Here is a 13,843-nt window from a genome sequence, read left to right as displayed (position 1 = left end):
TCAACAGATTAAACCCCAGAAATGTTTGAAGAAAAACAGTGTTCAGTGGGTGGGTCATATCATATGCCTATTCGGGAGTAATGTCCTTCTTTTGGTCTGAAAAATACTTATATATAGCAGCTTGTTTGTGGGATTTGGTCTTTCCTTTTTTATCTATATGCCCCTGGTCTTGGTAGTGTGGACTTTTAATCAAGCTATATTGAACACTGTAACTTTACATATGGGGAACGATGTCAGACAGACGTTGATGCTAAACAAGACGTGTAATATCTAATCTTGCAAATTCAGCAAATCTTTGACAGAACAGTGTGCAGTTAATTAATTCATTGATTTAAAGTTGTATTCATTGATCCAAATGTATTACTCCATGGACTTAAAAAACTAAAAACAAAACATATAAATCTTGACCACAGTTTACAAACAAATGTTAAATGAAAATAGTTATTATTTCAGTGTTAGCAACTGTTTGGCAATATCTGTGAGTTGACACAGTAAGCTGATAACTGCAGTCAGTGATTGATCTTCCTCTTTGTAAAGTAAAGTAATCTATCTATCTATCTATCTATCTATCTATCTATCTATCTATCTATCTATCTATCTATCTATCTATCTCTATCCATCTATCTATCTTGTAGTTTTCAAATCAAGTACTTTCTCGATTCCAGTATAACATCATGCAGTGAATAGTGGCAGATTAAAAAAATATAGTGAATCCAAATATAGTCAAATAGTATAGTAGGCTATATATTTTGTTTTAACAGGCCAAGATGAAACACAGAATCTACTGACCAGACAAACATGCTATCTAAAATTACAGGTTGAGATACCTTTACAAATACGTTGAATAATATATGACATGTTGCATAGACTAATACATGAGACAGATACAGAGGTGTGAAGAGGCCACAGGTTCTTATTAATCTTATCTAATTATTTTCTGTCTAGTCTTAATATCTCAAGTCTGAGGATAGCTGTGCATGCAGGCACACAACATACATCAAACGAAGCATATAGGCTACAATAGGCTATCAATTTATCAATCGATCTATCTCAATACCTATCTCAATTAACAATGTAACAACAATATATACTTTTGCAGTAATTTGAAGTGGTGGTGCACACTCATGCCAGAAAAGGCAACACGTGGACTAAAAACGCCTTGTTAAGTTGGACAAACTTGGACAGCATTACATTTGGCCAGGAGACCAAGGACCATGTCCAGTTATACGGGACGAGGTAAGTAAACAATAACTGATCATGTAGCCTATATACCAGGGGTCTTCAACAGGGAGTCCGGGACCCATAGGGTCATCAGAGACAGGGGCCCGCCAAATCTTTGTTTGATAGGATTTTTTGAGGGGGGAAAAAACAAAGTACAGAGTTAAAGTTAACTATAAGTATTGACGGTTTAAGTGGTTAAATGTAAAAAAAAAATATATACATTAACATGAATCCAACGTATGTGAAATCTATGAAAAAGTGTAATCTACAACACAATTGTATACAATATGTAGTGGGGGGTCCCTGCTTCATCTGTCTCTCAGCTAAGGGGGTCCTTGGTCTGAAAAACGTTGAAGACCCCTGGCCTATACTCTTCTCTGGCCTGTGAAAAATTGAAACATAAGCGGACAGCGGACTAAATTAGACTAAATTAGTCATAGGCTAATCATTGAAATCGGACATCGTGAGCCAACAAATCGGTTTCCTTTTTTAAATTGCCAACTTTAGTCAACAAGCAAGGCGTTGTCTGTAATAATCCTACGTTTTCATCGAGCTATGTGAATGATTTATATTGCTAGCAGTTATAAAACTCATGTAACCCTTTTATATAAAAGCGTCTGTTAGAAAACACTATTATAAAATGCAGGCAGTGTATTCTAATTTTTAATTTATCACTTCCCCATTAGCTCGAGAAAAAAAAAATATGGCCTGTAATGTAAAAATATGCACTGACCTCAGGTCCATCAAAATGGAAGTATTTGCCTAAATGTTTCCTAAAACACTATCTCACAGGCCTACAATAAAATAGCATTAGTAGCCTATAGATATATTTTGTGTACTTTTGTTAGTATGATATTTTTAAATTAAAATCTGCACTTTTGCAACAAAATAACTTGTAGGGTAGGCCTATATCCGTTGTGTAGGTTTTGAAGTTAATTGCTTTGACTGTCAGATAAATGTTGGGGTCATCAGTGGTCATTAGCGCTTCAATTGCATCAGTGATGGAGTGGTGGTTGGTGGTGGGGGGGCTTGTTTATGTTTCATACCGTCAACCCGGCGGCATAAATTATGACTCCACCACGACACCTCAGCCTCGTCATTTTCTCTGAGCGTGTTCATATGGACGCTTATATCTAGTAGGCTTCCTACACACTGACACTATCCACACTGGCTATATGTAATAAATGGACAACCACGTTTTACTGGAAGAAAAGCAACAAGAATGCTATCGGCTATATAGGCCCAAATTTGAGAGAAGATATTAAAATTAATTGTTATTTTTTTGCTATTGCCATTATTGTGAGGTATAGGCCTAATGCCATAAGACATGGGGGGCTGTTCACCACAACATCAACAAGACAAACTTTTAAAAAAAAAATCTTGGGTGAAACCAAGAAGAACAATATAGCACATTTTTTACTGAGTTGAAGGGAAAGGCCTTTAGTTAATTTAATCGCAATATCAACAGCACAGTAATTCGGGATACTAGATTATTTTTTAACGAATCAGGAAACCCGTTTCCCTATTTGATCTGTTTATGAATGAACAGACTTCTAAAAGCAGGCTAGAAAACAATTAGTCTGGTTGTTTTTTATTCTCTCTATCGCTCTCTCTCTCTCTCTCTCTCTCTCTCTCTCTCTCTCTCTCTCTCTCTCTCTCTCTCTCTCTCTCTCTCTCTCTCTCTCTCGCTCTCTCTCTCTCGCTCTCTCTCTCTCTCTCTCTCTCTCTCTCTGTCTGCGTGTGTGTATGCGTGCGTGTCTGCGCTCTTGAGCTGCCTTTTTTTTACGCGCGCGCGTACATAGTGCACGTGTGCGTGCGTTATTCCCCATGGGCTTTGACTCCACTTTAATATCCTGCAGGTTGATGAAGCTTGGCGGGGAGATTTTTTGACACACTCCGCTAGCAGCGTTAATAGCGCTGGGTGCACCCCCCCTCCCCCCTCCCAGCCTGGCCCGGCCCGGCTCGGACCGGCTGCCGTTTGATGTGGAAATGAAAGCTGGGAAATAAGGGCTAAAGAAAGGAGCGAGGGGGAAGCGAGGGACTCAAAAGGTTAAATTAAAAGCAATGGTATTCTTCTTACAGAGTCACTGATGCAGTCCATATAGTCAGAAGAGGTACAGGCGGCCAGTGACAAGATGCATGCGACGACCTGGTCGCAGGCTCGCAGCTGTAGCCCATAGGCTATAGCCACACTGATGGGTCCCAAGTTTTTATTGGTCACGAGTAAATATCCCCTTTTTTTATTTATTACATTTTTTTAAACGATTTAAAAAGATTATATAAAATATATATATTTTCAGAAAAAATACATAAAATCAAATATTTTTCAAAAGAACTTCATAGATTTCAAAAGAAATTCTAAAGAAATTCCATTAAAAAACACTTTAAAGAAGTAGTGAAAATAGCAGATCTACAAGCTCACAATGGGCAGGAAGCGATGCGTTGTGAGTTTGTAGATCTGCTATTTTCTCTAGTTTGGGTCCCAGCAGGCATCTAATTTCTCTTTTGGGTCTTGAGCTAAAAAGTTTGGGAACCACTGGACTAGCCTATACTTGGCTGCAATATGTTTACATGGAAAAGTCGATATTTATCGTGTTATATATACTGATATTAATCTAGGGCTGTCCAACTTGGTCTATGACATGCTACGAAAAATAGACGTTGTAGCTTTCAATAGGCTATTTAAATGCAACTCATATATTTTGAACACCACCCTGTGAGAATATTAAATATTTTACCAAACACATCTATAGCCTGGATAGAATAAAAACAATATACCTAATTATAAATTATCCCACTCAAATTAAACATTTTGAGAATTTTGTATAATACTAGGCATATCTACAGAATAAATATGACTTTATCTGCATCTTTTTCCCTTTCAAAACATCTTGTGCACAAATGAACAATATAGCAAAGGACTAACATATTGCTCTGCTTCATGCCGCTGACCATTCAAATGCTAAAGCGTAATTATCAACCGCATTTTAAAGCTTGGACCCAGACAAACAATGATGAACTCTCATGCGAGGAAACCCTCTGTGTTCAATAGGACAGTCCCAGGACTGAGGGGGGCATCCATCCAAGGATGTGGAGGAGTTGCTCTGACCTGTCTACACCAAAGGCTGTCAAAATTCTAGCTAGATCCCACTTATTTGGTCAGTTGCCTACTTTTATCTCTGTTTTAAACAAAGAAAAATACTTACACAGTAGCCTATAACATCTTAACTCTGAATGTAACCAGATGTAACTCTGAGAGTTATAAATGGATAAAATAACACGTTTTACTGTATGAAAAACATGACTTTTTTCTTCTTACTGGCCGTTGCGATTGTAGATCGACTTTCAGGTTATTCGTGTTACTTTTAGCCTGTGTCTCGAGGTAATTTTCTTATTTACTTACAGTCTCTTTTTTAGAAAACTATATTCATTTAATTCTTAGAGGTGGTATCAGTATGGGGTACACATAATAAAATTTAAGGACATAATTATAGGTTGTGAATGTTCTTCATACTGGAGATTCTTAATGCAGATTCTTGTGGAAGATTCAAACTGGTTTCTTGTTATAAAATGTTTCATATTCCTCAATGACTTGATATAGTTATATACTTTGTAGCATAAATATTAATTTCAATTTATTTTGTCCTATCAGTGCTACAACATCAACTGTTAATCAGTAAGCAAAAGTTATATTTATCACATGGATAATAAACCGTTTAAGTGTGTGTGTGTGTGTGTGTGTGTGTGTGTGTGTGTGTGTGTGTGTGTGTGTGTGTGTGTGTGTGTGTGTGTGTGTGTGTGTGAGAGAGAAAGTGAGAAAGAGAGAAATGCGCGCACGTGTGCGTACGTGTGTACGTACGTGCGTGTTCATGTGCATGGGTGAGTGGGGGGGGTGTGAATGTTGCATATGTGTTAGTATGCGTGCATGCACATCTGTGTGGGTTCTGTGCATGCTAACCAACTGCCAACATGCACATGTGTGCGGTGTGCGTGTGTGTGTGTGTGTGTGTGTGCGCGTGTGTGCGTGCGTGTGTGGTAGATGCAGGGGCAGGGGCTCAGGTTCCATGACATTTATGTGTGTTCATCCCCCTATCTCCCCCAGGTCATGGGGGTCTTAACCAACTAGGTGGAATGTTTGTGAATGGACGACCACTTCCGGAGGTGATCCGGCAGCGCATCGTGGACATGGCCCACCAGGGCGTTCGGCCCTGTGACATCTCTCGTCAGCTCCGAGTCAGTCATGGCTGTGTCAGCAAGATCCTGGGACGGTAAGGACAACACGCACCTTTCGTAACTTACTCGTACACAGCAAAACTCTCAGTGTTAATTTAACCCTTGAGAGTATAAACATTTACCCGTATTTTTCCACACTTTCTCAGTGTTATTAACACTGAGAGAGATTTTACCGTGGATAGGATACTACTTATGGCCTTCCAGTACATTCTTTGCACACTGAAGGGAACTTTTAGGACAACAGGCATTTGACCAATGCGTCAGACCATGCGTCAGACTTCTGACCCAATGGGATACCCGTCACGTCAGATGTTGACGAGGACGTGATGATTTTACTATACTCTGCCGGTATGCAAATGTATGCAACTCGAACAGCACTGAGCCCGTGTTTCTGCAACATGGGAAGCTGAGACTTGCGGCCCATGTCGAGACAATCCTATTTATAAGTCAAGCATCGAAGTAGATCATATTGTCCCATCCTGTCGGTATGCAACTTGAACGCCACAGAGTCGTCAGAGCAGCTATTACGCCGCTCGGCACAAGCAATCGCTCGACATGGGTATACTCGCTCGGCTGGCGCGTTGCTCTGCACACCTCATGGGGCTCAAGTCCACTTCTGATGGCATGCCTGCCTTGAAATGTCGATATTCAATGTATCCGTGGTTTGCAGAGATGTACAATGGCTTTCTTTGAATTTGTTGGCAAACTCACTGAACCCCTTCCTACCTTGCATTCATCCCCACAGCTACTATGAGACAGGCAGCATCAAGCCTGGAGTGATCGGGGGCTCCAAGCCCAAGGTGGCCACCCCAAAGGTGGTGGAAAAGATAGCAGAGTACAAGAGGCAGAACCCCACCATGTTCGCCTGGGAGATTAGGGATCGATTGCTGGCAGAAGGAGTCTGTGACAGTGACACTGTACCGAGTGTCAGCTCCATCAACAGGTAACAAAGATAATCCCACCCCATGCAACTTGCACAATAGAATCCTCCAGATGCAGCTTGCACAGTATAATCCTTAGCGTTTCATTTGTTCGTGTATGCTCAGAAAGAATTAGAAATGGATAGATTAACACTGAAGGATTTTACTGTGCGGCAGATGCAGTAACATTGGGGTTCAAAGCGAGATTGTAATTTTCTAAAATATGGGACAAAAGTATGTACAACTGACTGTCAGAGCATTATAATCTCCAAGATAGTTTTAGCGAATAAAATAATATGAAATGTATACATGTGCCTCTGTGGTTCAGCAGTCTCATAATGCTGGATGGAGTTTAATTCTTATGAAGTGGAGGACCATACTAACCAATTGTTTTGCATATAGCAATCTCCCCTACTGAACATTACACTTTAATTGTTTTATTTGGATCCAGAATCATTCGAACGAAGGTCCAGCAGCCATTCAATTTACCGATGGACAGCAAAGGCCTAAGTCCACACACGCTCAGTAAGTCTCACTCCACCCCAACACACACATCCATCTATATCATAATATAAACATACATGATACATCAACACATTGTAGTCATGTGATGAGGGATTAAGCTCAGAGATCAAGTATACTCAATATTTCACAAGATTAGGCATGAGCCCTAATGGCTACAACAAACATTGGTATAATAATGGTGATATTTACCCTCTTTTCTGTATGTCTCTTTGTCCCTCTTAAGTCCCCAGTTCAGCAGTGACCCCTCCAGAGTCACCACAGTCAGACTCATTAGGCTCTACTTACTCCATTAGTGGGCTGCTGGGTATCCCACAGGCCAACGCTGATGGCAAGAGGAGCCTTGATGATAGTAAGTATAGATGAACACTGAATGAATCATTACAGACACACACAGTGACAGACAGCTATCTTTTATGGTTTAGGGCAGTGGTTCTCAAAGTGGGACCCTCAGGGTTCCTTGAGGGGGTACCAAATGGACCCTTACAGTTTTTTACCTCTGAGAGTGTACAAATGGAACCAAATGGACCCAATGGATACACTCTCAGAGTTACGCGGGTCCTTGAAATGAAAACGTTTGAGAACCACTGGTCTAGGGGCAGCTATTCTCAGCCTTTTTCATTTCAGTTCCCAGTTTGATATGCATTAGGCCACGGACTGCCATTTGGTACTGTTTTCCGTCATGCACAAACTCATGGAAAAAAGAATAACAACTCTTGTCTGGTCGAGGATCAGGAAACTTCTGTCTACTTTTCACTCAAGTATAGGGCGCTCGGGTGGCGCAGTGGTAAAGTCCCTGCCCACCACCATGGAGGTTATGGGTTCGAATCCACCGTGGCGCATCCGGCTATGTCGGGCATCTATGCAAACACAATTGGCCCGTGTTCGGGGGAGGGAAACCGGGCGGGGAGGGTGATATTGGTCATTGCACGTACTCCTCCTACAGGCTGGGGCGGCACCTGTCAGCAGGGAATGTTGGGTGGGAGGAGTAGGACGAAGGCTCTACGTCCTCCTGGTGGGGGCTCCCACGTGCCCCCTGACTCATTCATGATTGCATCCAGGTGCACAAATCATGATTGTATACAGGTGCGCAACAAGGGGCTTTCTACAGGGTCCCCCAGTCCCTTTGGGTCTTTTAGTTGGGGACCGACTGGAACCCCCTGGAGGACCCCTGGGGGTCCCCAGAGACCACTTTGAAAGCCAGTGGTCTAGGCCGGGGAGTCGTCCTCAAGTAATAAGGAGTGAATCGATCTAGCAAAGGCAAAATAATGCTGATTATTTACAAGCGTTGCTATTCTTGATGGGTTTTATATTGTCACAGGTTGTTTCCAAATATATGCCATATTGCAATTTCACCACATGATGTTCTCTCGCAGGTATATCTTTAGAATAAAAAAGATTCTAAAGCACACCCATGTAGAGCATGTGCTGTCAGCAGCGATTTACACTTACAAATGGAACTATTTCTAATTTCTAATTACTTGCAATTTCACTTGCAATTTCAATCTAATCTTTCATGTAATAATCCATGTCACTCTTTAATTCGGTCTCTCCTCCTCTCTTTCCACATCCCTCCTTGTCCCGGCCTCCCCTTCTCTTCCCAGGTGATCAGGAGAGTTGTCGACACAGCGTTGACTCCCAGGGCAGCGGAGGCGTACCAAGGAAGCAGCTGAGAGTGGATCACTTTCCCTCTGCCCCCCAGCGCCTGGACTGTGGCTTTGACCGTCACCACTATCCCCCAGAGTCTTTCAGCTCAGCCTCCTCCAGCAGCAAGACAGAGCAAGTAAGACCAGTACACAGCCCAGCGAAAGAGTAGATTCACAATACCGCAACACATTCTCACTCCCAACTCATCAAATACTGACGCTTGGTCAGGACCCCATGGCGTTACTGGGTCAACGCACTGGTTACCCTTCTAGCGTCACATTCCAACGTTCAGGGTGGTCCATATAAGAACTGGAGAGGGCACAGAAAGTCCCCACCCATGTCAACAGAGCATGCGCATTAGCATCCTCTATGCGTCCTAGTTCACAAACTACCTCCATGGGCAAACCAGTGCATCGAGCCCATTGGTCGAGCCATGAACTTGCGTCTTCCGGGTGTGGGCCAAAGTTGCAGCATCAGAGCTGGCCCTCTTGTCAACTTCTGCTTCAATCAGGCTAAGCATAGCTCAGAGAATGATATGCTTGTTAATGGGTACAGTCCTTTAATAGTGTTTTCTTGTTCTATACTGTATATACGTGCACACCATTTGCACTCACGCACGCACGCACACGCACACACACACACACACACACACACACACACACACACACACACACACACACACACACACACACACACACACACACACACACACACACACACACACACACACACACACACGAACGAACGGACACTTGATCTACAAATAGCTAATCCCTTTGCATTGTCCCCAGACTTTGTACCCTCTATCCCTCATCAACGGCAACCTAGAAGAGACCAAGACTGGCCTGTCAGCATCAAACTCAGCCATTGGTCGGAATCTCTCAGCACACCAGGGCTACACCATGGTGGCTGGTAAGACTCTTAACCACTTACATCCTGCATACTTCATTGACTGGATACCCCCCCCCCCAGGGTTCTACACTAGGCTCGGTCCTTTTTTCCTTCTTCACCAAATCTCTTTGCCAAAAATAAACGATCTATAAGCTCACAATGAGCTTGTATACCAGCTATTTTCGCAGAATGTTCACCCCAGAACAGATAGGTAAGATAGGTATAGGTAGGTAGATACAGTAGGTGGGTGGTAGGATGGATGGATGGATGGATAGATAGACAGACAAACATGCTGCAATAAAACTCTTGCTTGGCCCTCTACACAGGGACGCTGGTGTTGGTTAATGCTAAATGCTACCTTTTGACCCCAAGGTCAAGTCCAATGTGCAGAGTCGTTTCATCAGCAACGTCCGCGTAGAACAATGTTTTTGCAACAGTGACAGGAAATTTGACATGATTAACATTATGTAAATGTCGTTTTAAGCCAGACATCAATGTCATTATGTTAGTGGCTTCAAGGAAACTATCAGAAAATTGATGTTTGTTCAACACACTGCATAGGCTTCATCAGCTTGTTCTGCATGCTCTCGTGTTGTATAATTAATTAGCCTTATTACCACAAGATGCCCACAGCATCCTCCAAATGCAGTTTTAACAGATGTGGAGGACGTACATTATGTCTGGTCTATCCTCAACCGCTTGTTCAAAGCACACTGAAACAAATATACAACCATATAGAACCACCCTTCATTTTTGTTTTATTAATTTCAGTCTCAAGTCATTTTTTGTTCTTTTGTGTTTGTAGTTACATTCATTCATATCAGTTATCCCATTTCTTTTCCATCCCCCGTCCTTGTGTCACCACCCATTGCCTGTGCCACCCCCAGACCACCTACAGCCCCTACCACTTTGTCTGAAACAGGAAATGTCTCCGGAAGTGACCAGCACAAGCCCCTCCCCAAACATGGCTGCCTCCCACTTGGCCTTTGCGGAGTTGCAGGCATTACAGAGTCCTGTCTCTGTCAGTAGCACCTGCAACGGCTCCAGCCATTTCCCTCATGCCTTCAACTCATTCTCCCATCATACACCTGTGTATGGCCAGTTCAGCAGCCAGTCATTCATTGCAGGTAATAGAAACATCCATTTCATTCATTTACTGATATATATATATATATATATATATATATATATATATATATATATATATATATATACACTATCTAGGGGATAGTGGTGATGGTCAAAGCCACAGTCCAGGCGCTGGGGGGCTCTCAGCTGCTTCCTTGGTACGCCTCTGCTGCCCTGGGAGCATATATATATATATATATATATATATATATATATATATATATAGTGCTATTGTTAATGTTAATTCACCCCTCCATTCACTTTCATAAAAACATCACAGTCCACAGAACCACCATTATGTATTTGCTCTTAAGGGAATTTCTGAAAGCTTATTTTAATCAATTTCAACCTGGCGTCCCTATGTTGGGCGTGCCATTATATGTATATGTTTTTCAAACATACATATTTTTTCTTTCTCAAAAATAGCATATCTTGCTTCAATGTGTTGAAGTTGTGGGCTTGTAGATCAGCTATTGTCGTTATTCCTCGTACAATGTATATAGTGTATATAGGGTTTAAGTGGTTAAAGCTGCAATCCATAAATAAACAAAACTTTATTTTGACCAATCTGTATGGTAGTTACAAGATTATTAACGTTTGTGCTCTTGTTGAATTGTCCAAAAAACGGGTTTTCAGTCAGGTCCGTAAGCCAAACAAAATGATCAAGAAAACAAAAGGAATGCTCACACTCTAACACAACAAAAGGAATGTCAATGTCCACAGATGTTTGGCACTTGGCAGATTATTATGTTTTAATGATGATCCAGTGAATAAATCAATAAGTGCTACCAAAAGAAAAGGTGTAAAGGTGGAGATACATGTTTCTGTTAAAAAACATTCCTTTTGTTATGGTCGTGTGCGAGCATTCCTTTCGTATTCTTGGTTACAATAATATTACAATATATATTACAATATAACTAACACAACTGCAGTGGTTGTAGCTTTAACACTAAAGGTTTGATATGTTTACATTTTCTAGCCAATAGTTTTTGAGTCATTTTGAAGACTTAAAATCAGACTTGACTTCTTCACTGGCAAATGTCAAAGTTGAACGTGTGTGTGTGTGTGTGTGTGTGTGTGTGTGTGTGTGTGTGTGTGTGTGTGTGTGTGTGTGTGTGTGTGTGTGTGTGTGTGTGTGTGTGTGTGTGTGTGTGTGTGTGTGTTTTTAGGTCGTGACATGGTGAGCTCCACTCTGCCAGGCTACCCACCTCACATCCCCTCTGGCCAGCCTAGTTACACCTCCTCTGCAATCACTGGCATGGTAGCAGGTAAAATACACTGACACAAGCACAAGTATAGATGCTTAGACACAAACACACTCACACGCACGCACACGCACACACACATGCACATGCTTGATTCTTATTTAAATGCTGGTTAAGTTTCTTAGCTTGTTTTCACCCAAATATAATTCCACTTTGTTTTGCCCTTGAGGAAATGTGAAATTGAATATTCCGTGTGGACAACTGACAACTTCTAATAATGCACAGACATACAGTACATAGAACAATGTGTTGCGTTGAATGGAGATCAATGAATGAAGTCCATCAAGCAAAAACTAATCCTAAAATAAAAGAGCCGTACACAATGGAATGAGGAAGAATTTAAAGAGATGAAGAGAGTAAGAAATCGAAAGAGAGAAGGAGAGCGGCTGGGAGGGAGGCTTGCAGATTAACAGGGAGACTGAGTGGGTTAATGAGTTGCCTGGCTATGCTGGCGAAACGGGTGTGTGTGTGTGTGTGTGTGTGTGTGTGTGTGTGTGTGTGTGTGTGTGTGTGTGTGTGTGTGTGTGCGCGAGCGTGCTCCTGGGCCCAGGGGGTATAGGGAACAGGCTGAGGGTTCCGCCTAGCTGCCTGCACCCCCACGCAGAGCCCTCTGACCACACATTGCCATGGGAACCGGGGGGCCCATGAGAAGGAGGTGGGGGCATGGGATGGGTATTGGTTTGGGGGAGGAGGGGGGGGGGGCGTTAAGGGTGGCACAGTGGGTCTGGGTATGAAGAGAGGAGTTTGGTGTGTATATGTGCCCCATGTGTGCACCTGTGTGCATTTACATGTGTGCCTGTGTCACTATGACTGTGTATGTAGGGTGCGGTGTGCCGCTTTTATATGAAGTCTGTCCTTCGAAGCGCGAAATGAGAGGGTCTGATTTATTATTTTTCTGGTGGGCTCGCCGTGAGGAAGCGTTCATACACAATTACTCACAGGAAGGAGGGAGTCAGGCAGGCAGAGCCCATGGATTCAATCCAGCCAACATAATTACCAATTGGATATGGAATATAAAAAAAAATAAGAAGAAATAAAGATTGAGCATGAAAAGCTAATACAGGAAGTGTGGCATGGAGAGGAAAGGAGAGTTGGAAGACATTTTGAAGGAGTGAAAGCCGGATGATAGGAGGAGCTAAGTGCTGAACAGAGGACATGGCGGCTAGCCACATACACGCACCATTGGGCCGAGGGATTTCACCCCCAGCCATCCACCTGCACCGTAGATTAATGGTTTACAGGCTGCTCTAACTGTCACTGAGTTATGAGCTTAAACTGAGCAGATGCTGGCGTACAGACAAACAAACCTAGGAACGCTAAAGAGCTCTTGGACAATGGCATTGTCTTAACCACATGAACCCTAGCGCGTCCCTTAGCTCTGGTCCATAGCGTTAGCGAATTTGCTGATGACATGGACCAGAGCTAAGCGTCCCTATTCTGGGCATTTTATAATAGGCGAACATTTGGCAAAAATAGGTGAGCATTCCGTGAAAATATGCGAACGTTCGGCAAAATAGCAGATCAGCAAGCTGGTTATTTGAGCTATTTGACTTACAGTACAACAAAGCAGCGGTAGGCACAGGTGCCACCATTGGCACAAGAAAGGGTAATCACTGCACACAGGAATAAGTGTGAGAGAGAAGATTTTTATTTTAAAATAAAAACATATTTTTTAAAGTGTAGTCAATTGATTAAGTCTCCTCGCATCTGCATGCAAATAACCTCCTGCACATAGTACTTGCTCCTATTCATGCAGCCTATCCAGTTTAGTTTTGAGTACAGCATGTAGACACACACCAGCTCGCAATGATAGCACAATAACTCAGTTCTGGCTCAGAGAACAATGGCAAATAAGGTAAAGATAACTCAAATAGATGTTCGGGCATTCCAACCCTTATGGACATGTATACAAATATGATTTTGTTTAAGTTTATGTCTTGAAAATGTTTCTGGCTGAATTTCCAGTGAAAAGCCTCACTTTGGGACTAAACAAGAGGGGTCTTTCAAAGATCAAGC

The 13,843-nt window shown here is 42.3% G+C and overlaps 1 protein-coding gene across 1 annotated transcript in view; it reads left to right on the top strand.

Annotated features, from left to right (window-relative positions):
* Nucleotides 1-1,214: 1,214 nt before the first annotated feature.
* pax8 (paired box 8) overlaps nucleotides 1,215-13,843 on the top strand; it is a gene marked incomplete at both ends in the record, with an annotated part of 13,174 nt that continues 545 nt past the window's right edge. Inside the window, 9 exons of the mRNA XM_080420251.1 lie at nucleotides 1,215-1,236; nucleotides 5,324-5,489; nucleotides 6,200-6,397; nucleotides 6,826-6,899; nucleotides 7,123-7,248; nucleotides 8,501-8,679; nucleotides 9,335-9,455; nucleotides 10,322-10,561; nucleotides 11,732-11,830. Coding sequence (XP_080276377.1) covers nucleotides 1,215-1,236; nucleotides 5,324-5,489; nucleotides 6,200-6,397; nucleotides 6,826-6,899; nucleotides 7,123-7,248; nucleotides 8,501-8,679; nucleotides 9,335-9,455; nucleotides 10,322-10,561; nucleotides 11,732-11,830 — 1,225 coding nt within the window. The remainder of the gene's footprint in view (nucleotides 1,237-5,323; nucleotides 5,490-6,199; nucleotides 6,398-6,825; nucleotides 6,900-7,122; nucleotides 7,249-8,500; nucleotides 8,680-9,334; nucleotides 9,456-10,321; nucleotides 10,562-11,731; nucleotides 11,831-13,843) is intronic.

This window comes from Gymnoscopelus braueri (assembly GCF_963280865.1).
Source record: "Gymnoscopelus braueri genome assembly, chromosome: 22".
NCBI lineage: Eukaryota > Metazoa > Chordata > Actinopteri > Myctophiformes > Myctophidae > Gymnoscopelus > Gymnoscopelus braueri.
The sequence above is the reverse complement of the archived record's forward strand: the minus strand, read 5'-3'. Positions and strand labels throughout refer to the sequence as shown.